This window comes from Homarus americanus, unplaced genomic scaffold (assembly GCF_018991925.1).
Source record: "Homarus americanus isolate GMGI-L3 unplaced genomic scaffold, GMGI_Hamer_2.0 scaffold45562, whole genome shotgun sequence".
NCBI classification, from domain to species: Eukaryota; Metazoa; Arthropoda; class Malacostraca; order Decapoda; family Nephropidae; genus Homarus; species Homarus americanus.
Window position 1 is genome coordinate 5,959,665 of NW_024744839.1, and position 28,000 is coordinate 5,987,664.

Sequence of the window (28,000 nt, forward strand, 5' to 3'; positions counted from 1 at the left end):
TTTGAATATACACGTCATATATTTTGCACCAAAGATAACATATTTGCTCTGAGTAAACAAAATACTTGCATTAGATCTAAAATTTGTATGTCTAATGCAAAATCTATGATGCTTATATTCAAAATGATCATCAAATTATAAGAATTCCAGCAATGTAAATTATATTCTGGCCGGGTTTTTTGTATGAATTTTATGAGCTAAATAAAAAAATTATACTTCACCCGTGTATATGAGTAGATGCACCGCCTAAAGTGGGAATTCCGGTTCTGGCAGGGTACCGCGTAAATGTAGAAACGCGTAAAGTGAAACTGCGTAAAGCGAGGGTTCACTGTACTGAATATAGCCTATGGGGCCATACATAAATGTTATACACGAATTCATAACTTGTCTTCTAGAATACAATCATTGAATTGACTGCAAACTTGAGAGGTTTGAATGTAGCTTTTTTAAATGTTGATATGAATTGTAAATTTAGAAATTACGTGCATGAGTGAGGTTTTATTGCACCTTTATTATGCTTGAGGTAAAGTAAAGTAAATACTGTACAGTGGAATCATTTAAAAAAAAATCTTCTTTTTCATTATTAATACAGGGTACAAGTATTGTATGTTGACTAATAATGAAATATTGCAACTATGCATTACATATTATATTACCTCTTATTTTACCTTTATGTTGGCAGGTGGTGTCGAGAGGGTCACCTTCCCTACATGTCAGCTCAATATCTGCTAAAGCCAAACATGAAATTATTTTCCCGTGACCTGTTCTTCTTGAAAGATACCATGAAACTACCAACTGCAAAGAACTTACTGGGTATCGCTGGAAATTTGAGCATATTCCTCAGCATTCAAGTTGTACCTTTACCATCCATTGGTGAAGTCATAGCCAGACTTGTCAAGTTGCTACATTTACCAGGTATGAATATTAACAGTACAGTATACTGTACACTTGTATGTGTTGTTTACCAAGTATGCATGTTAACAGTGTAAAGGCAATCCCTGGTTTACAAACTGAATGGGTTCCTAAAAATGTTTTTGTAAAGTGGATGTTCGTAAACTGGGTCATTAAGTCCAGTTTAGACCGATATACTGTAAATCATTATTTGGCCCCCAAAAAACAAGTGAAAACTTAATTTTTTGAATAAAAATATTAATACCCCAGTAAATACAGCATACCCTTCAAATTCGCGGGGGTTAGGTTCTCAAAATGGCCACGAATCGTCAAATTCGCGAATAACATTTGCCGGGTGGGGGTGCATTTTTACTTGTGTACAAAGAAATGTATATTCCTTTTATGTGTTTGCCCTTAGGACAATTATTTCTTTTACCTCTATTGTGTATATACAGTATGTGTATGTGTGTGTGTACACACACACATATACAATACAGGTAAAGGAAATTACTGTCTCTAGAGCGAATGGCTCCCTGTCTCTGCTGCAAAAATGCTGGCAACTTTAAAACTACCCGCAGATATTCTTGGTACATCCAGGGTGTCATCCATGAATAATAGAGGACCGCGAAATAAAAATCCGTGAATTATCCGGGCTTACTGTACACAATTATCAAATATAAATAAATAAATCCATATTACAGTAGAAGTCCAAAAATCCGGACTGCTTGGGGATTAGGTCGGTCCGGATTTTCGGATTTTCCGGATTCTCAGGCAGTACTTTTAAAATTCAAATTTAAGGAGGAATAAAGAAGAGATGAACAGGTACATTTTGATATTTTATTCATTAGCAAATATAGCATGCTTCATTTATCAAAACGAGCAGTTTTAAAGAAAAAGCTGTGAATTCTAGAATTTTATTCTTGCCTTTTTTATATCATAAATTGTAGACTTTCCATTGTCGTATGTTTCCATTAGAACAGTATTGCTCACACCACGTTCTAGTTTCTTAATTATTTCAAGTTTGTCACTCAATTTCAACGTGTTCTTCTTTCTCTTCACACACCTAAGTTTATCTACTTTAGGAGCCATTATTATGAGCTTTTTCAGTACTCTGTAAATGGAAAGAGTAGGACTCAAAATTACATACGTTGTCACAGTTTGATTGCTCGTTTTAAAGTGGCGACCGCGCGTGGTCGTTTGTTGTCGCTGTGCAGCTCACGCATGCGCACATACACACAAAAGCCAGCTAAAAAAAAAAATAATTGAGTTTTCGAAAAGTCCGGATTCTCGGTGGTCCTGATTTCTGGCATCCGGATTTTTGGACTTTTACTGTACCTATAAATAATATACATATATTAAACTAATTAACCCACTCATGCACACAATAAAATTTTGAGTGTCTGACCACAAAAAAAGTCATATGGTACCACTCACATCAGGTTTGGTCATCTTCGTTCTTTGACCAATTTATCCGACAAGAAATAGTTGTTGTTTTTGCATGATTTAAATGTCACTGGTTTTAACTTTAACATAAGCAGAAAAAACTAAATTGAGAATTTGACTATATTTTTTCACTTCGAATAAAGAAAATTTTTTTGTTTTCCAGCATCATTTCTCGGATATTTTCTTACAAACTTACCAAGGTATTACTATATACTGTATAGTTATAGAAGTGGAATTTTATGAGCTTTCCAATGTTGGCTTTGGAATTTTGATAAATTACAACTAATTATGGAGAGGGTGGGAGAGGAAATGAGACAACTGCAACCTGTCAACACAGGTGACAGGAGGAAACTGATGGACAGCAGAACTCCACCAGTGTTTTGGTACTTTCTGGCAACCTCACTCACAAGGTCATGCATTCGTCTATAATACTCAGAAATATGTAATTATCTTGGAAACTTTATTGGGGCAAATTTTTTATGTTTAACGACACAATTCACGTCACCGACCGATGCAAATACTGCTACCTAATGATATGATGATACTGATATCATGATACACAAGAGGATTAATTATCTATAGGATGACTGATGGAGAGACTGTATGTATTAGTTAGAGGAGTTGAGAGATTACTTGGAGAGAAACTTTGACCAAGACTGTGTGAGCAGAAGAAACATTCAAAAGACCAAAACATCATTGTTGTTTGTTTTAATGTCAGTCAATCAGAATGAAGTGCGCAACTCAAAACATAACACACGTCACAAGTCTGCTGTGTCCTGTAAGATGGCTTGTTCCTTTTATAAAATGTATTAAACTATACGGTCGGCCCTTAACATACGCGGGTTTATAATACACGGATTTGCAAATACGCGGATTGCCCCGCCGGAGGAATATTCTGTACATTGAAGTAATTGAAGTACATTCAAATCGCGCGTGGCACCGAACACGGGACACCGCCCGCTCCCGCAACCTCTCACACACACTCATAGCTCTCCCTCACTGAGTCAGTCTCACTGTAACCACGCTTGTGTTGACATCAGCATTGTAGTTGCAAAAATATTACATTTCCGTGAATGTATTATATCAAGCACAGTATGAATAGAATATCACTAATATAAGAGTATTTTAACCGAAAACTACTAAAAAAAACGATTAACATCTTGAACATTGGAAGGTTAGGTAAAGTCTTTTGTTTTCATGTAGTTTATCCTAATTTACATTGAAATGCATTACGTTTCAGCAAAACTACTATTTATTTCTGAGAATATGGAAATGTAATATTTTGCTGAAATGACGTACGTATTACAGTGGAAAGTGACGAAAGCAATGACTCGCTTTCTTTCGTTCAAAAGATGTTACCGTAATCGCTTTTCGAATGGTTTTCAGTTAAAAAACTGTTGTATTACAATAATATTCTATCCTAATTCACTTGTGATGCAACAGTTTTTTTAACTGAAAACCATTCGAAAAGCGATTACGATAACATCTTTTGAACGAAAGAAAGCGAAAGTCATTGTTTTCGTCACTTTCCACTGTAATACGTACATCATTTCAGCAAAAATATTACATTTCCGTGAATGTAGTATATCAAGCACAGTATGAATATAATATCATTGTAATATAACAGTATTTTAACCGAAAACTATTAAAAAAACGAGTAACATCTCTTGAACATTGGAAGGTTAGGTAAAGTCTTTTGTTTTCGTCATGTATTTTATCCTATTTTACATTGAAATACATCACGTTTCAGCAAAACTACTATTTATTTCTGAGAATATATTCATTCAGGCACAGTTTAGGTAAAATATACATGTGCTGTAACATTTTTTTAATTGAAAACGATTCGAAAAACACATACCCTCTAGCCCTGTTCAAGGAGAAGACTGGGAGGAGCTGTTTGGTGCTTAAGACGATGACAAGGAAAATGATTTTGATGGATTTAAATGAAAATATTCAGAAAGACCCTGGCACTGTCAAGGAAAGTGGCTGCTGAAGGCTTCCAGGACATGGCAGAGGACGAGATTAGGAAGCTAATTGAAGAGCACGACACTGAGCTGACCGAGGAGGATCTACAGGAGTTAGTAGACTCAGGCAAGGAAGAGGAAGCGAAAGGGAAAGAGGATGAGGAAGAGCACCAAGAAATAACGTTGGAGAAGTTGGGAGAGATGACCAGGAATATTGAGGCACTGAAAAACCTGGCCTATACGTAGTATGGACCCCTCCATGGTGCGTGCCCTGAAATTCATGCGAGGGATGGATGACGTTTTCGCTCCATACAAAAACATCATGGAAGAAATGAATGAAAGAGACGACAACTCCCCATCACCATGTTCTTTGATCACCGAAGGAGAGATTTAACACCATCAATCACTGGCGGCAGTGAGGAAGCAGCTGAATCCACCGTCACCCCCACTTCACCACCCATTATGGAATTGAGTGACGATGAGCCCGAGGACCCCCGTCCTGTCGCCGAGGATAGGAACTGTACAGTAAAGTGAAATTTTTATCTCTTTTTTTTTTATTAGCTTTTCTTGCCATGTTTATTGTTTGTAAAAATGCACAGCACAGTACAGTTCAGTACTGTACATAGGAAGTGGAGGTGCAGTTATTCACAAAACATTTGTGTTTGTTGTCGGCAGTAGTGACGGGGAGGAGGCGGAGGGAGCGAGTTGGGAGGAGTGGTGACCTTGGACACGGGAGCAGGGATGAGATGCCAGCCAGTACATTACTGGTGTATTAATTGTTTTTATAGCTATTTTTGCATTTTAATATTAAATACTGTACATTACGTTTCAACAAAACTACCATTTATTTCTGAGAACATGGAAATGTAATATTTTTGCTGAAATGATGTACGTATTACAGTGGAAAGTGGGATAAAATTGTGACGAAAGCAAATGACTTTCTCTTTCTTTCGTTCAAAAGATGTTACCGTAATCGCTTTTCGAATGGTTTTCAGTTGTGGGATTATAAGGCTAATGATAGGATAGAATATTATTGTAATACAGTACGAGTACAACAGTTTTTTAACTGAAAACCATTCGAAAAGCGATTACGGTAAAATCTTTTGAATAACGAAAGAAAGCGAAAGTCATTTGCTTTCGTCACAATTTTATCCCACTTTCCACTGTAATATGTATGTCATTCCAGCAAAAATATTACATTTCTATATTTATTTCTGAGAATACGTATATTCATTCAGTCACAGTTAAGGTAAAATATACTTGTGATGTAATATTTTAATGAAAATACGGTATCGTAGTTTTCTTTTGTTTCAAATTTAATTAACAAAGATTGATGTTTCAAATGTAATGAACAAAAATTTATGTCCAGTATCTATAAATAAACTTTAATAAATGAATACTTTATGTTTTACATGGTCCTGTGCTACCATACCATGGATTTGACTGCTTTGGGCTTGCTATGATGACGCAAGAGATCTGCCCTGGCAACTGTACCGACACTCACAGCTGGTGGTGCGTTGGTGCATCGTTTCCATCGTTTACTGGTTGTTACTGGTAAATATTTTTCAACCTAACGAAACGATTACCCCTTTTAGAGGTCGACCCCCAATTTTTTGCCAAATAATTTGGTCTTAAAAACTCGAACTACACACAGGTATATACAGTAAATAAGGACATGGGGGCCAGGGTTTTTGGTGGGGCAAAGTAATATATATTGATTTTACATCCACGTTATCTCTGTTACGTAACCCCCGCGTATGTTAAGGGCCGACTGTATAAGCTCAGAAAAATATCATCATCACTCTAATATGGACTGGAAATAAAGAAAATATCATATAGGACTATAACATAAGGAAAAATGAAGACTATTGTGTTTATTTTCTGTATAAATGATATGGAATAGCTGAAAATGAGTGTGGTATGATAACTTACTCATCTGGATTTCCCCGAGTGCATAGTCTGGCTAGTGTGAGTGTATTCCGGTTATGTATACAGTATTACCCCGCTTTACACGGTTTCACTTTCCGCGATTTCTCATTTACAAGGTACCTTGCCAGAACCGGACTTTCACTTTCCGCGGTGCATCTACTCATATACGCGTGAAGTATAATTTTTTTTTTTTTTTAGCTCATAAAATTCATACAAATTACCCGGCCACAATATAATTTACATTGCTGGAATTCTTACAATATGATGATCATTTTGAATACAGTCAACCCTCACTTTACGCGGTCCCACATTCCGCGTTTCCACGTTTACGCGGTTCCCTGCCAGAACCCAGGATGCTCACATTCCGCGGTGGGCGTACCCCTTTACACGGGTGAAGTATAATTTTTTTTATTTAGCTCATAAAATTCATACAAATTATCCGGCCAGAATATAATTTACATTGCTGGAATTCTTACAATTTGATGATCATTTTGAATATAAACATCATAGATTTTGCATTAGACATACAAATTTTAGATATAATGTTTACTCTTGAGTAAATATGTTATCTTTTGTGCAAAATATATGATATTTATATTCAAAATATTCCTGGTCTTACAAGGAATCCAGCAATGTCAATTATATTATCCTAACTTTAGTCTGATTTATTATTTATTACTAAAAAGGTTAACAGTCTGGTATTCCCACACATTTATCTAGTAGGGACGTTGGTGGGGGGAGGGAGGGAGGGACCGGCGACCGACCATCTGTTACCGTGTGAAGAATATTTTTTTTTTTATTAACTGAAGATTTTTATTTTAGCTCATAAAATTCATACAAATTACCCGGCCAGAATATAATTTACATTGCTGGAATTCTTACAATTTGATGATCATTTTGAATATAAATATCATATATTTTGCATTAGACATAAAATTTTTAGATATAATGTTCACTCTGAGTAAGTATGTTATCTTTTGTGCAAAATATATGACGTTTATATTCAAAATATTCCTGGTCATACAAGGAATCCAGCAATGTCAATTATATTATCCTAACTTTAATCTGAGGTATTATTTAATACAAAATGTTAAAATTTATTTTTTTCACCCACTCTTTCTCTTGAAGGGAGGATTGGTGGGGGGTGGGGGGGGAGGGTTGGGACTGACCGCGCGGTTGGAAGAGGGGGGGAGGCAAGGTGGGGTACTTTGATTGACAGATAGTGTCGTGAAGAATATTTTTTTTTTTTATTAACTGAAGATATTTGTTTTAGCTCATAAAATTCATACAAATTACCCGGCCAGAATATAATTTACATTGCTGGAATTCTTACAATTTGATGATCATTTTGAATATATACATCATAGATTTTGCATTAGACATACAAATTTTAGATGTAATGTTTAATCTGAGTAAATATGTTATCTTTTGTGAAAAATATATGACATTTATATTCAAAATATTCCTGGTCTTACAAGGAATCCAGCAATGTCAATTATATTATCCTAACTTTAGTTTGAGGTATTATTTATTACTATACCTGGTTTTCCCCCCAAAATTTCTCAGAGGGAAGAGCCAGCAGTGTAGTGTGAGAAGAGGGGGAGGGAGTCGTGTCCATTATTTGAATGGACATTAACTTGGCGACTGTATTTCTCTATTTCTCTTAAGTATTAATTGTGTGCATGTACCATCATAAAATTAAGATGTTATTTTTACTACAACATAGTTATGTGTCGTCAAAAAGTGGAGTTTGGGGATCGGCCTGGACTCCATTTCAATTAATCCCATATGTTATGTTATTCACTTTACGCGTTTCTCGCTTTCCGCGGTACCCTCCGGGTTACATTAACCGCGTAAAGTGAGGGTTAACTGTATAAACATCATGGATTTTGCATTAGACATACAAATTTTAGATCTAATGTAATAATTTGGTTTACACAAAGCAAATATTTTATCTTTTGTGCAAAATATATGACGTTTACATTCAAAATATTTCCTGACCTGCAAGGAATCCAGAAATGTCAATTATATTATCCTAACTTTAGTCTGAGGTATTATTTATTACTAAAAGTTAAAATCTAGTTTTTTCACCCAACATTTCTCTGGTAGGGAGGGAAGGTGGGGGGTGGGGGGGAGGGTTGGGACCGACCGACCATCTGGCGCAGTTGGAAGAGGGGGGGAGGCAAGTTGGGGTACTTTGATTGACAGATAGTGTCGTGAAGAATATTTTTTTTTTTATTAACTGAAGATATTTGTTTTAGCTCATAAAATTCATACAAATTACTGGACCAGAATATAATTTACATTGCTGGAATTCTTACAATATGATGATCATTTTGAATATAAACATCATGGATTTTGCATTAGACATACAAATTTTTGATCTAATGTAATAATTTGGTTTACACAAAGCAAGTATTTTATCTTTTGTGCAAAATATATGAAGTTTACATTCAAAATATTCCCTGACCTGCAAGGAATCCAGAAATGTCAATTATATTATCCTAATTTTAGTCTGAGGTATTATTTATTACTAAACGTTAAAATCTAGTGTTTCACTCAATCATTTCTCAGAGAGGTAGGGGCCAGTAAGCTGGGAAGAGGGAGGGGGATTTGAGTCCATTATTTGAATGGACATTAACCTGGCGACTGTATTTCTCTTAAACATTAATTGTGTGAGCATACCATCATAAAATTTAGATGTTATTTTTACTACAACATAGGTATTGTGTCGGAAAAAGTTTGAGTTTGGGGGTCGGGCCAGTCTCTATTGGAATTAATCCCATATGTTCTGTTCTTCACTTTACGCGGTTTTCACTTTCCGCAGTACCCTGTGGGTTCAATTGACTGCGTAAATCGGGGTACTACTGTATTTTCTGATTCTATGATAAAATACAAAAAATATAATAATATTAAAAGAGGGGTTTTTGTTTGTATACCAAAGTACTGTACTAGTTTCTTTTTTCATGTGAACGAATTTTTATAAATTGATGTTACGTGAATTGAAGCACTCCTGTATTAACACATATGAGTATACGTACTGTGCTTTATTTTCATTTCATTGACATTATCAGTTAGATAGTGTCATGTTTAATGCTTTGAATAATTTTACTGTTATGTACCATTTTCTGTTCTATTATCACTTAAAGGAGATATTATTAATATATTTTTTCTTCTAGCTTACCCGGTCACAGGTCACTGACCCACATCGGGGCCTGGGGGGCAAAAATGTAATAATAATAATAATAATAATAATAATAATAATAATAATAATAATAATAATAATAATAATAATAATAATATTAATAATGATAATTCGTAGTAAATAAAATTTATAATAAAAAATACAAAATTGAAAATAAAATAATAATAATAATAATAATAATAATAATAATAATAATAATAATAATAATCATAATGATAGAGAGCCATAAAAAATACAAAAATTAAAAAAAGATCAAAAGTGAGAAACAATATATGTATGTTGTGTTGTTTAACAATTATGTGAAATGAGTTTTAATGCTTTTTTAAAGAAGAGTAATATAGTACTTTGTTTTCAGAGTCAATAAAAGAACTAGCTCAAGAAGTATTAGAATGTGATGGAACATTCCTAAAGCCAAGTGGAGTTAATATACCAACCATTGAGGTGTTGGCTATGGCATCTATTATTGTGGTACTGAAGTTGAATTGTGGCATTGACGACAATCAAGAATTTCAACTTTCTCGCGCTGCAGCCAGGATTAATGCAGAATTTCAGCCTCACAACATCATATCACCACTTTTTTCATGGGATGAGTGGGAAAGGTATAATAGCTTCTGTATTTAGATCTTTTCATGATTTTATATAAGTACAGGAGGTCCCCGACTTACGTACGCCTGCCGATATGAACAGGGTGAAACTTGAAATTTACAGTATTTTATTTACCGGATGACGTATTTTTTACTTTCTTGTACTGCATTTTGTCATTCTATTTCTTTTTTTTTCTTCTTTTTTTTGAGGGGGGGGGGTAATATACCATATTTGTCGGCATATAAGACGCACCACCGCATAAGACGCACCACTATTTTACAAGAATATTTTGTGGATTTTTTTTGTATGTTTCATCATACAATTATTGAAAGTGATTTTAAAGTAGTGTTATCGCCGCTGGCTTCAGCTACAGTGCTGGCGTGTGATGCCATTAAATCTTTCGACCTGTGACCTCGCCAGATGTAGAAGTGTTTACAGACAAGTCCTGGTTCTGCTGAGTGGACTGTCTTAGACTGGTGGCGGTGGCTGCCCGCCCCTCCATGAGACAGATCGCCCTCTCTAATGATGCTGTGAAGACCAACCTTCTCCTGTCCGAGAATTTGTGCTGGGACGATTTACGCAATACTGTTTTCTCTTGGAACACCATACTGATATGCATTGACCCGCACTTGTAAGTACAGCCTAAGTGATGACATACCCCTCGGTACTGAAATATTGTTGACTAATTACGCCTACTCGTTTCTGCCTAACCTGGAGTAATAAGACAATGCAGAATGAAGCGAAGCTGAGATTAATGGAGTTATGAACTTCGTGTTATGTCAGTATGTTTAATAAATTGTAATTAAGATAAAATTGTGTGAGACTAACTAATTATATATCAGATGGATCACTTTGTAATATTATGAACGCCTTCTCCTCTGCAGGTTTTGACCACATCAAAAAATATTGAATGCGTCAAAAGACGGGTATCAATCATTCCCTTCGACTTACCCGTAACCTGAACGTCCTTAACTAAGGCGTTTACAGTAGCTGTGTTGGCTTGTTTATATTTTGGTCAAGAGAATTACCGACAGGATGTGAAACTCGTAATTTTATCCGTGATGTTTTTTGTTGCCATGATTGGCCACCAGAGTGGAGCACCATCGCTATTGTTTTGGCGTCATCGACTCATTGCAAATGGCTGACTAGCGGCTGAACTTCCTGTTAACATTTCTTTAATCTTTCTAGGGGCATTTTTCATTCAGATAATAAACAAATGTTTCTTTAAGGTAACACAGTCGTTAAATAATGTAAGACGTATATCTGGTGTTGGTTACGTATGCTGGGGAAGGAGGTACAGTGAGATGTTGTGAGCTTCTCTCTGCCGTTAAGCCATTATTTACATCTTCAGCAAATTTGCTGCAAGTTTGTGATAATTTGGCTTGTTTTTCAGTACAGTTAACCCTCACTTTACGCGGTCCCACATTCCGCGTTTCCACGTTTACGCGGTGCCTTGCCAGAACCTAACGTGCTCACATTACGCGGTACGTGAACCCCATTACGCGGAGAGTGTCCGGCGCGACGCTATTTTTAGATTCGCCCCACCCGCCCGCCTGCCTGTCTGTGCTCCTCGCCTCTCCCTCCTCCTCCCTCCGCTTGGGCAAGCCGCACGGTAAGGTTGCGCAGTGTGTGTCTTTGTTGGGTTATCACTGACGTCATATGACGTATCGGACTGTGATTGGCCATGCATCCCTACCCCCCTCTGCTGCTAGCTGTAATTGGCTTAAAGTATTATGATGTGTCCACCCGGGGGAGGGAGGGAGGGGGGAAAGACGACGCTTGACCTAGCCGCGGCAGTTTCATCCCTCAAGGCCACACCGTGTAATCGTGCATCCATTGTTCAGTAAAATGGCTTCCGCCGGACCACCACCCCCAGAGAGAAACCTTTCCTTACCTGGACCCAGCGGCACTAAGCCAAAGAAGACACGACGTTCCTTAAGCTACGAGGTGAAGTATACCATCATCCAAGAGTTGGAGAAAGGAACAAGGCAGGTTGATTTGGCGCGCCAGCATGGTGTGAATGAATCTACGATTCGAACAATAAAGAAGGATGCAGCCAAGATAAAGGAGCACATGAAGATCACAAAGTCTACAAGTGCTTCTATGATCAAGTATTTTCACAACCAGGTGCTTCTCAAGACAGAAAAATTATTTGTGAGGTACTTGGTGCGTCAGGCGCGACGAAACATGGCGGTCGACACGCGCTCTGTTAAGGACTACGCACGTGAACTGTACATGGCAGTGGCACGAAAGATGGGAATTACAGAGCCCAAACCCTTTAATGCTTCCTCTAGGTGGTTACAGAGGTTTAAGATCCGGAACAAGATCACCAATATAAACATTGGTGGTGAAGAAGCGAGTGCTGAGTGTGCTGCGGCTAGGGAATTTCCTCCGTTTTTACGGGAGATTATGGAGGAAGGACAGTACAGTGACGACCAGGTGTTTAACATGGACGAATCTGGTCTTTTCTGGAAAAAGCTACCTTCCAAGTCCTTCGTTGTAAAGAATGCCAGCAGGATTCGGGGCCGGAAGATGCAGAAGGAACGCATCACCGTCCTGTTTACTACCAATGCCTCCGGTACCTGTAAGCTCAAGTTATCGGTGATCCACACAGCACGCAAGCCGCACGCCTACAAAACCATGGACATGACCAAGCTAAATGTCCACTGGCTGACCGCACGTAAGGCGTGGATGTTCTCTACACTGTCCCTCTCCTGGTTTGATGACTGTTTTGTTCCCTATGTAAAGAAATTCTGTGAGCGACAGAATGTGCCATTCAATATTTTGTTGCTGCTGGACAACGCACCAGGACACTCGCCCCTACTGTTAGATCATCACCCCAACATAAAAGTGGTCTTCCTTCCTCCCAACACTACGTCTATATTACAGCCCATGGACCAAGAGTTAATCTGGAATGTAAAAGCTGCATTCTCAACAAAAAAATTCAAACTCCTGAACGACTACACCAACACCAGGGAAGAGTTGCGTAACCTGAGTGACACCACCACCGATAGCAAGAGCGAAGAAGATGAGGATCAACAGTTGGCACAGCAAAAAATACTGTTCAAACAATTCTGGAGAGTATTTAACATCAAGAAAGCTGTGGACTTCTTGGTGGAGTCATGGGATCAGCTGTCTATTGCTACAATTCGTCACGCATGGAGACATGTGTTGCATGGAATACCAGGTGAGAGGAGGAGTCAATCTGTGACTGGTGAGGTTCAGACTGTTGCAGTAGCAGTGGACATTGCCAGAGAAGCTGCGCAGACTGTTACAGTTCCAGGCTTCTCCGAGACCACCAACGACGACATCCTGGAGGTGATCAGAGATCCTGAAGTGACTGCCGACGAGATGTTGGAAGAAGATCACGTCAGTGAAGAGGAGGAAGAAGGTGCGTCATTCTCCGAAGAACACAGTTTAACTCATAGTGATATTAAGGGTGCCATGGAGTGTGCAGAGAAAATGAAGTCCTTCCTTTCCCGCGACAATGACGATGACCGCTATGAAGTCTTCCATACCCGGCTGGTGCAGGCTATGGAGCCGTACATCACGGTGTATCAAGACAACATAAACACCAGCCGTCAAAAAAGCATAACCGAGTTCTTCGCCCGCAACCCACCACAGCCAGCCCAAGCCAGTGATAGTGACAGTGAAGATGACTGAGGGATTTGTCAGGGAAGCCCTGACAACTGTAAGTGACAGTGATGGTGATTCACCTAGTAATGGTGATTCACCTGAGGGCCAGTAATCTGCCCTCTGCCTCGGAACCAGCCTCCATCCCCGTATGCCGACCCATCTCTTCTACTAACGTAAGTGTTCCACATAACTTTTAGTTTTTCTAACCTAACCTTTATTTTTCCTATGTTAACCTTTATTTTTCCTAACCTAACCTCTTCTATATTACCTGTTTTTTCATACCATCATAAAGTTAAGATAAAATTTTTACTACAACATAGTTGTGTGTCGTCAAAAAGTGGAGTTTGGGGGTCGGCCCGGATTCTATTTCAATTATTCCCATATGTTATGTTATTCACTTTACGCGGGACCCTGCGGGTTACATTAACCGCGTAAAGTGAGGGTTAACTGTATTTTATTATTAGTAATACTATTAGTAACACAATTTTTGTGCTTAGTGGACTACTGCTCGTCCCAGACTCCCTAGCTAGGGCCTCCCATCTGTAATACCGGTGCATTAGACCCAGGGTAATTTGGGATACATTGGAAAAAAAATGTGTCTTATACGCCGGCAAATACAGTAAGTGATTTCAGATGTATATAAGGACCTAGGCTATGATAGAGTGGGATTTTAAACATTGTTCTGTAAGTACGGTATGCACATAGCATGTGTTCCGACTTACATACAAATCCAACTTAAGAACGTCCTCAGGAACGGAACTCGTTCGTAACCCAGGGACCCCCTATACTGTATTGTATACTATATTAAAGAAGATCTGAAGCTGACAGAATAAAGTAATGTACACCATTGTCATTTGTAAGGCAAATTACAGTACTGTATATGAAACTTCTGTGTAAATGTTAAGAATTATTTTACAGTGATGGGTACTAGTATTTATTGGTTGCCATCATGCCTCTTAAGAAAGGGGGCTAGTGTATGTTTTAAGGTCTTCTGTTCTTCTGCTTCCCAGTTTATAGTTAATAAATTTATTAATATATAAAAGTGTATGAATGACTGGAAGGAAAGAATGATGTTAAAAGATTTTTTTTGTCAGGTTTTTACTCCTTTTGAAATTTTAAAATTTTCAAAACTTGTTCATCATTGCTGGGAGAGTGAGAATGCTAATGCAAAGTCAGATTCATGACACTACTTCTGAGAAAATCTCGTGCACAGGACCCTCTAGGTCAGACACTCCTATAAGTTGGACAAGCTTCGGCTTGGGGGGGTAATGTCTGCAGTAGTTGGGAGAAGAGTCATATCTCACGTTTGTTGTGACTACTGTTCCACCACACAAACTTTTTTTTTTTTTCACTTACCTAGTGTATTATTAAGGCCTCTAAAGCAAGTACAGAAAGTCCTCGCTTTAATGTAGTTGTTACTTTCTTGTAAACACAACGTTAACAAAATAAAATTTTCCCATAAGAAATAGATAAAATGTGCTAGTTTCGTTCCCCAGCCTCCTTTCGCCCCATAAAATACATTACATAATCTACAGTATATAAATTTAATGGAGGTTTTATCGGAAATATATATTTATACATCCACAAAGATAAATAAAAACTAAATTAATGTTTATTTAATAAGATAAAACAATAACTTTGTATTGTGCCCACAGATGGGCTTTAATCTTGTTTGTGATGGTCCGGATACTACACACTGTTGTTGAGGTTAGGCCTAATGCTACACCAGTGTCAAAATGGTTTAAAGCCTCCATTTTCATAGCAAGACTTCTAGTCTTGCATTTCTTCTTTACAACACTGGCATCACTACCACTTGATGGGTGCTTGGAAGCCATTTTGATGGGTTACAGTACAGTATTTGCAGGAAAAACACTCAAACACGTCCATACACTGTAGAAGCTTAAGAAAGACTGAGAAGATGCTTGGGAACGCTTTGATGCTCCACAAGAGATGTGGGGTTATAACATTGTCGGAATCAGGGGTATCTAAAGAGTAGCAATAAGAAGGTGACCTTGTCTGGGACAACATTAAGCGAGGACTTAATATAAAGACAAAACAGTAACACTGAGAACCACTTGGAGAAAAAGAATTGTGCTCAGAATTACTAGTTGAAGAGAAACTAAAGATATGAGCCAGAATTGATGCTGGGGTCTCCATGACAGTTATCTGTGAGGAATTTGGGCTGAAGTGGAGTACTTTTAATGACATCAGCTAGATTTAAGTGGAGTTAAATGTAAAGTGTAATTAAATATAAGTGTGCATATAGGTATTTGAAGTACAGTATAACAAGGCCCCCATTGTCCTCCACCTAAAGATTCATCTGCTATAATAAAAGTAAGTGCAGTGTAAGTGTATACTGTTAACTATAATTTTGTTTTTGGAAATGATTATTCAGTAAAATATTGGATGAAAACACCTAGGGCGAGGTTACCCATAAGTCAGAAGTCTCGAGCCCCATATACTGTAAGTCTCTTCTATGTCCTAATCTGGATTAGTGTGTAGAGGCATGGAATCCCTACCTACAGAAAGATATAGTATTCTTAGAAACTGTATCACCTTGATTATCGAAGTAGACTGAGGACCTAGGACTAACAATTATTCAGACAAGACACAATAGGGTAGATCTCATAGAGACATTCAAAACCTTGAAAGGGGTGGAAAACATGAACCCAGGCCATTTTTTTTATGTCATGCACCACCAACATGGTGGAAATAACTTCACACTCCCAAGATATTATGCAGGAAAAATATGAGAATACTTCTCACACAGGGTGCTAGACCTATGGAATAGACTACTAGTTCAAGCTGTGGAATTGAGAACAGTACTAGGCTTCAAAATAGCCTTCTTCCATCTAGCTTGGGTGGCCAATAGGTGAATTAGATAGAGTAAATATTTCTCCCCCCATTCTGGCTGAAGGCTCCAGTAAGGGATTATAAAAAAGTATATTTCTTACATGACTTTTGTATATTAGGTACATCAACCGAGTGTTGTGGTTCTGCAGTCAAGTAGATCCTGTGTGTGCACTGCATTGCCAGAAATGGGATCAGTTGTTCAGAATGGATTCTTCACAGATCTCAAGATTTTACTGGACTGAAGGAGTCTGGAGAAATCCTCAGACTATTATGAAGCCAGGTAAGAAAATTTTTTGTATATTGATACTGTGTACTATGTCAGTTTTTCTGACACATTAAACTAGCACCATCTCGGATCCCTGCAATTTGCGGACGAGGGGTGGGCCTCGGACAATATGCAAAATGGACGGGCGAGTTTGGACAACTGCAAGTCTCCCCAAAGGTTCTAAAAGCTTCCTGAAGGTTCTTGAAGGTTTTCAAGTTCCGATGTATGACCTCTCAGGTTGTGTAGTGTGAGATGAAGTGGATCTGTAGTGGAGATGATGTGGATGTTTAGTAGAGATGATGTGGATATTTATTGTAGATGATGTGGATCTGTTGTGGATGAGTAGAAAAGGTCAAGTAAATCTCATCCATGATCGGTCACATTGTAATTGCACATCATCATAACTTGAAGTACAGTTTTATTCATTAACTTAATTCTTTTCATGAGATATTCGTTAATTCTATATGTTTTAACTAGTAATAATTTCTCTTAACTACTTCATAGATCATATTTAGTAATATGTTTATTATATTATACACAATGTATTGTTATTCATCCATAATATCTTGAGAGTAACTGAGTCACAGCATGTGATAATGCAGTACAGTATCCACGTGATTGGCAGATGATGCACCGCTCGTGTTTACATTTATTGACAGCGGGGAAAACTGTGTTTTCATCAGCATATCGACTGTCTTCATTTGCTATTTATTTATTAAACCTTTAAATCCTTATTTAATGAAAAATATAGTACTTTAATAAAAGTATTTAACCCCTGGGCTTCGGGCTATGGTCGGACCCCCCCCCCCCCATGCAGGTATATTCGGGAACATTTAAAAACAAATAAAAAGTAAATCTAGTCTTACAAACTGGTCGTGCATGATATAAACAGGAAATAGATATATGTCCTTACCACAGGTTAGCAACACTGGGGCTTGGAAAAGTCATGAATGTTTGTGAGATGGTGTGTGTGCATAACACAATAGTATGAGGTAAACAACACTAATTTGTAGGCATTGTGATGTACAGGACACTTGTTTTATTACATTATTACTATTTACACTATTAACAATCATTATTACTACTCCAGTAATTGATCACAATATTAGTCTTGTGCCTGGGGGTGGGGGGTAGAAATGTGTGGTGAAACGAGTCTAAACTAAGGTTGAGATTCCTACATTACAAAAGCTTAGAAGCTACTGAGATGAAACTGGGAGGCTGTCATGTGTGAGTGATTGAAAGATAAATACCTGCTTGTCAACATCGTCTAGCCAGGCCTGCTCTTTTTATTCAAACAGGCCCACAAAAGATCAAAATCTCATGTGACATGACCCAAAATTCTACAGACACATGTCACAGAACATGACCCGAAGCCTAGGAGTTAATGCTTCTCTAAAAAAGGAAATATTAAAGACATATTTAATGTTTTTATACTAAAGATGATGAAGATATGCTCCAGTACCATAGTTAGGTTAGACAATCAACCAGTGAGGAATAGAGTAAGTAGTGAATTCTTAAGACACTACTTTTTATCACTTCAACACTTGTCCTTTCCCCCTTGTAACCGAGTGAATGCACCTGGCTGTTGCCTCATTCACCAGTTTGTCTTTATTTAATCAATATTATATTCTCATATGATCAGCCTATTATGGTGTATTATGTTTCATCATATATAATATAACATACAGTAGTAAATCATAGAACAAAATACGATATGTAATTTGACTTCAAAATAAAGCAACATATGAAATCAGAGCAGACTGAGGGAGGCATGACTCAGCAGTAGGTGATGCAAGCTCTCAGCAATGTTGAAGAACTCAAGGATGCTTTAATGAGTGCTGAGCTCAGCATGCAACACAGTCATGAACTCAGTGTACAGTTTGGTGGAACCCTACAGGCAATGTTACCAGGAGTTAAAGCACCCAAACCAAGCTATCATCACTGCCTATTTTACGCCTCAGCAATTCAAGGAGAATCCAGTGACGATGACCCTGCCACTCTGGAGATTGGTGATGAAGCTGAAGTCGCTTTACGAGTGTCTGCAGTTGATTTTGAAGGCTTTGAGTCTGACTAGTCTTCATTCCCTGCCTCGGACCCCCATTGTCTCCCAGAGCTTCCCACACCTCCATTATTCGGTGGAGTATCGCAAAATTAACTTCCTGGGCTTTCTTAAGATATTTATTTAATAATGTAAATGCAGTTTGTAGTGACATTGTGTAATTTTTGGAAGGTTAAGTTGGTTACTCAAAGCCTTCCTAGAGTAAAGGTCTGTTGAGCCCATTACAATATAGTGATTTTTAACACATGTTAAAGGGCATTGCTTGTATGGACGTATACCAGTACGATATACCCGTGCAAAATGAGAGGCCCCGCTGTATACAGTATTCAAAGAATTTTTTTTTTTAATTTTTGGCACTCCGAATTCATAGAAAATAGTATATGGAGTGTGGAAATGCAAGAGATAGTCCTATATAGGCCACCTAAGTGGAGTAGTGGACTATCAGAGATGGACAACTTCACCCTTTCTGGCAACACATCAGACAAAAAAAAAAGTAATTTTTTAACTTTCCCATAAGTACAAAATAGATTCTAGAGTGTTTAAATAAAAATACCTGTACATACCAGTAGTGGACTAGTTCACCCCAGTACCACCCCAATGGTAAAAGAATATAGGAATATGGAAAACACAAAAACAACATAAAATGTACAATATACCTGTACTGGTGCTCCTCTACTTACGAACGAGTTACGTTCCTGAGGCTTGTTTGTAAGTCCAACTTTACTCTTGTAGATACCAAACATATTATAAAAAAATAAAAGATTATGGATATTTAGTACAGCTATACCCTTTAATACAGCCTTAAAACCTGGCTCACTCTTCTCCTCTTAGGTAATGTTTGTTCTCTCAGGAATTTTCTTCAAAATAATCCAGTTTCATCCACATTAAACACCTGTTCTGGCAGGTAACCCCCCTCAGTGATGATGTTTGTATCTGAAAGTTTGTAAGTTGAACATTCTTAAGTAGAGGAGCACCTGTATAGTACAGTAGAGCATTGATTTAAAGCGCTTCAATTTAAAATTATTGATTTAAGCGGCACCCACAATTAAGGACACTGTATTAATTTAAAGTGAATCTTTCCTATTTTAAGCGAGTCATTCTGGCACATCATATGGAAATGCACACTATTTTAAATTTTGCGCCTAATGTTTACCGCCAGACACGTCTCTGGGCACGCTACATGGCTTCCCGCCACCCTCCCACACCCTCATGTATCCTCAGTTCTCTCACTGACGCTCTAGTGAACGGACATATTCTGTGACACTATATCCTTCTACCACGTGCATCAACCATCGAAACGATGTCCAAGAGGCCAGCTACTACATCATTAACTACCCCAAAGACCAAGAAATCAAGGCAAGCAATTACACTGGAGCAGAAAATCAAGGTGCTGGAAGCACTTCAGTGAGGAAATGGCACTTCAAAAGTTTAGGGCTCCAATTTGGACAGTGATGTGGATAATGAGCTGGTCGAGTCAGGCTCTGCATCTTCAGAAGATGCATTGCCTAACTAAAGTTGAGTGAAAATCTATTTTAGATAGCATAAAGTAATTAAAAATTAAGTTGAGAGGAAAGTGAAAGTGCTTGGTGAGTCGGACGAGAGGCAGGTGATGCGTGGCCACCCTCTCACATCAGCTGATCGCTAGTAAACAGACCATTTAGCATCCCACAATATTAGCTGTGTTAATTTATGAGTATTTGTTTATTCTGGGAGATGGGCTGAGGTACATCTGGGTAGATTCTCAGTTGGGGCAAGGGGAGGGCCAGTATTAAGTAATGAAAAACTAAGTTGAGAGGAAAGTGGAAGTGCTTGGTGAGTCAAGCGAGAGGCGGGTGGAGCGCGGCGCCAGCGCAACCACCCTCTCACGTCAGCTGATCGCTAGTATGCAGACCACTTTTCGTCCTGTAATATTAGCTGTGTTGATTTATGAGTGTTTGTTTTAGCATAATACTACTACAAAAAACAATGTTTTGTTTATTCTAGGAGATGAGCTAAGGTGCATCTGGGTAGATTCTGAGTCTTTTTAGTATTTTGTGTTTCTCTCAAGTACCAAACTAATTTATTCCATTGAAACAACACTTCAATTTAGTGTGAATTCTGTTTAAAGCGACCTCTCTTGGAACGTATCTCATCTTTTATCGACTTTCTACTGTACAGTACAACACAGTATAATGCTGGTAAATGAGCAGAGGAGATGGACAGGTAAGGGAAGAGGTGGGGGGGAACAGCATGCGGAGGTAGAGCAGCATCTACACAACATCGCAGTCAAGAAATTACTGTAGTAGCCACAAGGCTTTGTATTCCCAGCAAAATAAAGGCACACAATTTGAAAGCTAAAACAGAACACGCCCCACATTGATCGATGGGGTTGGTGCCCTACTGGGAACACGTTGATCATAGGGCTTAGTACTTTAGGAGTTGATAAGACCTCTCACATTTTTGTTGGTTCTTGTTATGGGACTGCATGGCAGAGGGAATTATGCTAAAAATGTAGAATTGGTCCTGAAATCTTCCCTTCTAGTTTAACCCATAACCAAATATCTGAAACACCCTCCTCCATTCTTTATGGGCAATAAGCTGGAAATGTAATTCTGTGTTATACAGTATATTCAAGTTGTTGTGGAAATTGATATGGCAGTCATAAAGTTTGCAATGCATGTACTGTTTAGGGTGACACAGCTGAGTTTGTAAACCTGCCAAGAGGCAATCTTTTCTTCGAATCTTTTCTTTTAAGGGAAATAATTACAATGGGGAGGGATGGGTGATCATACAATGAGCCTTACCAGCTGCCTGTTAGGTTGTCTAGAGTTTTTGACCTTGTCACAACTGCTTGTGCATTAAGAGGAGGCTTCTGACAGTGGGCGTGGCTAGAAATAGGATTTCGGAAATTTTTTTCCATAATCTGAAATGTTAATTTTTTCTTTATTTCAGATAAAATAAGGCAGTCAGTAACATGGAAATTACTTTACAACCAAAATCAATCAATTGATAAGATTTTAAATGCACCTTCTGCATTCAAGGCAACACAACAGCCATTTATGAGTATTATTGAGCAGTTCCTTGATCAACATAGAGGTGATAACAGTATTCAAGAAATGGTCAAGGTAAGACATTTTGTTACCATTTCAGGTTATTTTGCAGGATAGGGACTGAGAACGCTCGCAAAATAAAAGAAATTGCGTGATATAAGTATGTATATAGTAAACCATTGATATTTACTGTTTCTGGGTTAGCAAGTTTCATCTATTTGTGATTTGTTCTGATATTGATATGTAGCTTAATGTGTCAGGCTAATCTTTTAAGATACAGAAACATGTGGAAAAGGTGAAAATATTACTGTTTTTTATATCTTAATACAGTAGATGCTTTTTTACGTTTTTAAAACTTTGACACGCTTGCTGAAATGTGATTATTGCACACTCATCACTGTCACACAGAATTCCCAAAATCTTTATTATCATCATCATAAAAAAAAATACAGTAGTTTCTATTGATTTCAGTAAGTCCTCGCCTAATGTTGTCCCAATTAACATTGTTTCATTATTACGTTAATACTATTTCGATATCAAGGCTCCACATAATGTTGTGTAAAGTCATTACAGTAGACCCTTTTAATTGCGGATTTCCCATCCGCAGATTCCAGGTATCCATGGTTTTTACTTTGTACAATATACCATTTCACCAACCACGACATTGAATTTTGAGTATCTGCGTATTAGTTTGGTGTCTTTACCCCAGCTATTTTACAGTGGCTGTTTCTCGTCCAGTGTCAGGGCCGGAAAGTCAGGTTTTGCTGGTTTCCAGTCCATGTGGGGAAGATGGGAAATGAGTGTGCTGATGCTATGGCAAAAGTAGCTGCTTCTCGCCCTGTAGCAAGTCATTCCCCTCTGATATGAAGCCAGTAATAAGAGCTTCCATCCAAGGATATCAGGGACTGTCGTGCCGCCGGGAGACTGCTTTGGCCCGCCTCTGCATTGGCCACACATGACTGACTCATGATTTTTGAATGGAGAGGGCACCGGTCACCCTCTCCCCATTGTAATGACTGCCTGCTCCCATTGACTGTTTGACACCTCCTGGTGGAGTGCCCCAGTCTTAGAGATCTTCATCATAAGCACTTCTCCCAGTGCTGGGGTGGGCCAGGTCTTACTGTCTCTCTTTGGTGCTGGGGGAGGGAGTGGGTAGCATGGGAAGGTACATCCACTCCTTCATTGAGGAAGCCAGCTTTCTACACAAGCTTTAAGTTTTATCTATTAATGTTTAAATTTTTGTTATGGAAGTTTTATGCTATTTATTATTTGTTACATCTGCAGGAGTTAGTGCACTCATTGTGGGAGGGGGAGCAGGAGGCAGATGCTGCATCAGGGATCTCAGCCTCCCCCTATCAGGTCATGCTGTGAGCTTCATTATTATTAATTTTTAAATTTTTTGGTAGGTAGATACTATACTGTACATAATTTTCTTCTATTTTTTTTTTACTGTTACATGCACAATATCATTTATACAGAATGTGAAAAAAAAAATAATAATAATATAGGTATATATATATACAGTCAACCCTCGCTTTACGCGGTCCCACATTCCGCGTTTCCACGTTTACACGGAACCCTGCCGAAACCGGAATGCTCACATTCCGCGGTGCGTGTACCCCTTTACGCGGAGAGCGGCTGGCGAGCCGCGCCATTTTTGGATCAAAACCTCCCGCCCTCTCCCGCCATCTGCCATGTTGTGTAAGCGGCGCAAGCAGGGTGCGCACAAGGTCGCCCAGTCATCAAAACATTACCGAGTTCTTCACTCGCCACCCACCACAGCCAGCCCAAGTCAGTGATAGTGATAATTATAGTGAAGATATAGACTTATATGGACTTTGAGGGGTTTGACAAAGAGGCCCTGCAAGCCTCTGTGGTGGATAGTGATACAAGTGATACAGGTGAGGGCCAATAATCTGCCCGCTGCCTCGGAACCAACCCCCCATCCCCGTGTGCCCAGCCATCTTTTCTACTAATGTAAGTGTTAAAAAACCTAATATTACTGATTTTTCTCTAAATTATTAATTGTGTGTGCATACCATCATAAAATTATGAAGTTATTTTTACTACAACGTAGGTATTGTGTCTGAAAAAGTGGAGTTTGGGGGTCGGCCCAGTCTCTATTTCAATTAATCCCATATGTTATGTTGTTCACTTTACGCGTTTCTCACTTTCCGCGGTACCCTGTGGGTTGAATTAACCGCGTAAAGTGAGGGTTGACTATATATATATATATATATATATATATATATATATATATATATATATATATATATATTATATATATATATATATATATATATTATATATATATATATATATATATATATATATATATATATATATATATATATATATATATATATATATATATATATATATATATATATATATATATATATATATATATATATATATATATATATATATATATATATATATATATATATATTATAAGTAAAACCGTTAGATTATAGGAATATTAAATGAGAATCCATTAGATTTATAGCATACCCCCAATGTGTGTGTGTGTGTGTATATATATATATATATATATATATATATATATATATATATATATATATATATATATATATATATGACTTTACGACGGGGTTAGGGACCCAAATCCAGGTCGTAAGTCCGACATAGATAAAAAAAAAAAAAATTTTTTTTTTAAATAAATAATCTACAATGAAATACAGTATAGTAAAAGTAATAAATAATGAGGAATGGATACAGTACAGTGAAAGTAATAAATAATAAGGAATGGTTACAGTGTGACAGCACTTACCTTTAATGTAGTCAGCTGAATGCACATGGGGCCCCCATAATTTTCTAATTATACATGGAGACTACATTAACTGGAAACGTTTCGGTATAGAAAATGCGTGTGTCATTTGAAAAAATAAAAATAAAAATAATAATAATAATAATAAAAAATCTGCGGCGGTCGTAAGTCCCGACGGTCGTAAGTCGTAGCAGTCGTAAGTCGGGGTCTGTGGCTCCACTGCAGATTTTTCGTTCGAGTCTACTCCCGTAGCCTTATACCTACCAAGGTTAATCCGCAAGGCAGCGGTTGGTAGATGCCAGTTCGTGTCCACATGCCAGTGGGCCTATGCGCCCGTCTCTGGGGCCCACTGCTACTCTGAGATCCACTGCTGGTGTAGCCTGGGCCAACAAGGCACCCAGTTACCGTGTGTTGCCATGAGGAGGCACAGCAGGATTCTTGATGATGAAGGGCTATGTACTGGCAGGGGAAGACGTATGCAAGTTGCTTCCCTGTTGGCCACGAGGGCTAGCCAGCGGCGGTAGCTGAAAGCGAGAGGAAGCACACACACACACTACAATATAACATCAGAAAATTTTCCAATTGTTTACCCTGAACGTCTGAGACCGGGGATTATGATGGAGCATGGCTCTGGTATTGTATATGATGGTGGTGATTAGTGGTGGTGCTCAAGATGGTGGTGATGGTGATGCTCGAGATGGTGGTGATGATCAAGATGGTGGTGATACTAAAGATAGTGGTGCTGGTGAATAGTAGAGGTAACAATCGTTCAAAATGAGGATCATGGCGGTGGTGGTGGTCACAATGGTGAAAGAACATTATGGTAGTAGTGGTGGTGGTGAGTCCTCAATACAACTGCTTCATGTCCATTTCAGGGGCTTTTCTACACCCCCCAGATGGTCAGGTTCCCCCCCCCCCTGCACGGCTCCTGCTCCCGCATACACTAAAAATAACCCAAATGTCTACTGATTGACTCAAATTTTAAACATTGAAGTAACACATTGCTTTTATTTTTGTTTTCAGGGTTCTCTGCTACTTTGGACTTAACCTTTATTTGTACAAATGAACTCAGTAATTTCATTTGTTCAGATACAAATTAGATTTGCTATACTTGGCTAAAATTTCACTCTCTCCACAGGTTGCAGAGGATCTTACAAAACAGTCTTTCTCTGATCACTACCTAGATTGGACTGATAATATATGTGGTCTACAAAGGAAGTTGCAGAAGTGTAATTCAAATATTATTATCCAGCCAGAAAAAGTTATTAAAAATAACAGTGAAAATAACAGTGCAAGTAAATGTAAAGATCACTCAAAGAATGCCAGAGACATTAGTCTTGGTGATTCATCATTGCTAGGGAAAAAAAGGAAAAGATCAAGAGAAACAAAAGATGTTGTGATTATTCCTCAACCTTTGAAACATGTTTGGAAGGTAGAATTTGCTCGAGGTACTAGTAAGTGGAAAAGCACTTTCAGTGATTTACCCTGTAGCTTTAAGTGGCTCATCTGTCTTGGCTGCCTAGTATGTGAAACAACTGAGGAGGAGCTTTTCTATAATGTTGTAAAGCTTGACAATAGCTGCAAAAAGGTTGAAATTAATAGCTGCAAAAATGTTGAAAGAAAGAATAGCTGCAAAAAGGTTGAAAGAACGAATAGCTGCAAAAAGGTTGAAAGAAAGAAGAAAAAAAAATTAGAAGACTCCCACCTCCATATACCATCCATTAAGTCTCCCTGGGAGCCTTGATGGATTTGCTTTTTTCTTCGTTCTTTCCTTCTTTAGTATATTTTATTCATTCAGTATCTTGAGAATGGTAGGATCATATCACTTCAGAATTAACCCTCTCATTGCACATGTCCCATTTATGTGACAGCATTTATATATCTGTGCACTAGGTGTGAAGTATTTACGGGTTGGGCGCTTTAAAAAATATTGCGCACACTCTTACAAACAGCAGAAAGCTAAAAATCTCTTCTGTTGGCATCACTTGATTTTGCTATATGAGTGGGAAATATTTTTTTGCAACTATGGTGCCCAGTTTGATCAAGATTTACATCTTGATGCAAACTGGGCACTTTACAGGACAAAGAAATGTATATTCCCTTTATGTGTTTGCCCTTAGGACAATTATTTCTTTTACCTGCATTGTATATATGTGTAGGTAGACACACACACACACAAAATACATATAAATAAATAATAATGGGAAAATACTCTCACAAATCAGAAACAAATTTATTAAAAATGTGACAGTCTACCCTCAAGTCCGTGCGGTGTTACTTTATTAAGAAAGCATGTACTTGGGGGTATGAATGGCTCCCTGTCTCAGCCGCAAAAATGCCGGCAACTTAAAAACTACCAGCAGACATTCTTGGGTACATCCAGGGTGTCATCCGTGTGTGCATCATCCATTATTTTATACTAAGTCTGTGTGTACATGAATATGATATATAAATGTTGTTAAAAGCACTTGTAATACAGTATTACCCCTCTATACTGAAATTCACGGTAGGTACTGTATACTGAACTGCTCTTTAGATTCAAGTATTATTTCTCTATACCGAACGAATTCGTTATACGGTATACCAAACCCTCCATTAAACCGCTCCTCAAATGTCTCAAATACAGTATTCACATGTAATACTGTACTGTAATAATAATAAGAAGAGTGATTTTACCCTCTTACATAAGATAAATCTTTATTTTTACTCCAGTGTATTGTGCTCTTTATGCCCAGAGAAGTTTTTTATTTTTAATTATTTAAATTATTTTATTTCATTTTTTTTTCTTTTTTCTCTTCTCCAAGCACCAGTATTTAGACCAAGGAATTGTTATTTCTACATCAATTTGATACTTTTGGCTTTAGAATAGCTTGGTCTTTCATACAAAGTAAAAAATATATATAATTTTTTTTACTTCAAATGCCAAGTAAAAATCCAAAAATGTCTTCCCCCACTTCCAATTTCAAAAATACTCACAGGCCAAAACTGAGCACTATAAACCACTATAAGCACAAAATTATGAGGTTTTCAATGATGCAATTGGATTTTTGCTACATGTAATACTCTTCTTGTGAATTATGAAATGCTTAAAACAAAACACTAAGCAAAATGTGACAATTTTTCATACATATGCTACAAATATTTTTAAATTGTATTGTAATGTGGAGTAATGCTCAGCAAACAATGAAGGGTACCCAAGTTTTTGTGCAATGGACTGAATGTGTTTCAGTTCTTCATCAATAAATTCAGGGTCACAAATACGCAAACACCTCAAAAACATAGCAGAAAAAAACTGACATTGTGGTAGATTCATGGTGACTCGATAATAAATGTATGAAACTCTACCTGTG

General features: G+C 37.8%; 1 protein-coding gene across 1 annotated transcript; it reads left to right on the forward strand.

The window, feature by feature from the left end:
* Positions 1–663: 663 nt before the first annotated feature.
* On the forward strand, positions 664–27,994 carry LOC121878123. The gene is made up of 5 exons (XM_042384122.1): positions 664–915; positions 9,788–10,031; positions 16,626–16,786; positions 21,762–21,934; positions 25,789–27,994. Exons 1-5 carry the CDS (start codon positions 711–713, stop codon positions 26,392–26,394), a joined length of 1,389 nt encoding a protein of 462 aa, XP_042240056.1. The 5' UTR covers positions 664–710; the 3' UTR covers positions 26,395–27,994.
* Positions 27,995–28,000: the final 6 nt, after the last annotated feature.

Coding starts and splice junctions, on each gene's coding strand:
- LOC121878123 (XM_042384122.1), top strand. CDS start 711: ATGTCAGCTCAATATCTGCTAAAGCCAAACATGAAATTATTTTCCCGT. Junction 10,032..16,625: donor TCATGGGATGAGTGGGAAAG/GTATAATAGCTT, acceptor TTTGTATATTAG/GTACATCAACCGAGTGTTGT. Junction 16,787..21,761: donor TCAGACTATTATGAAGCCAG/GTAAGAAAATTT, acceptor TCTTTATTTCAG/ATAAAATAAGGCAGTCAGTA.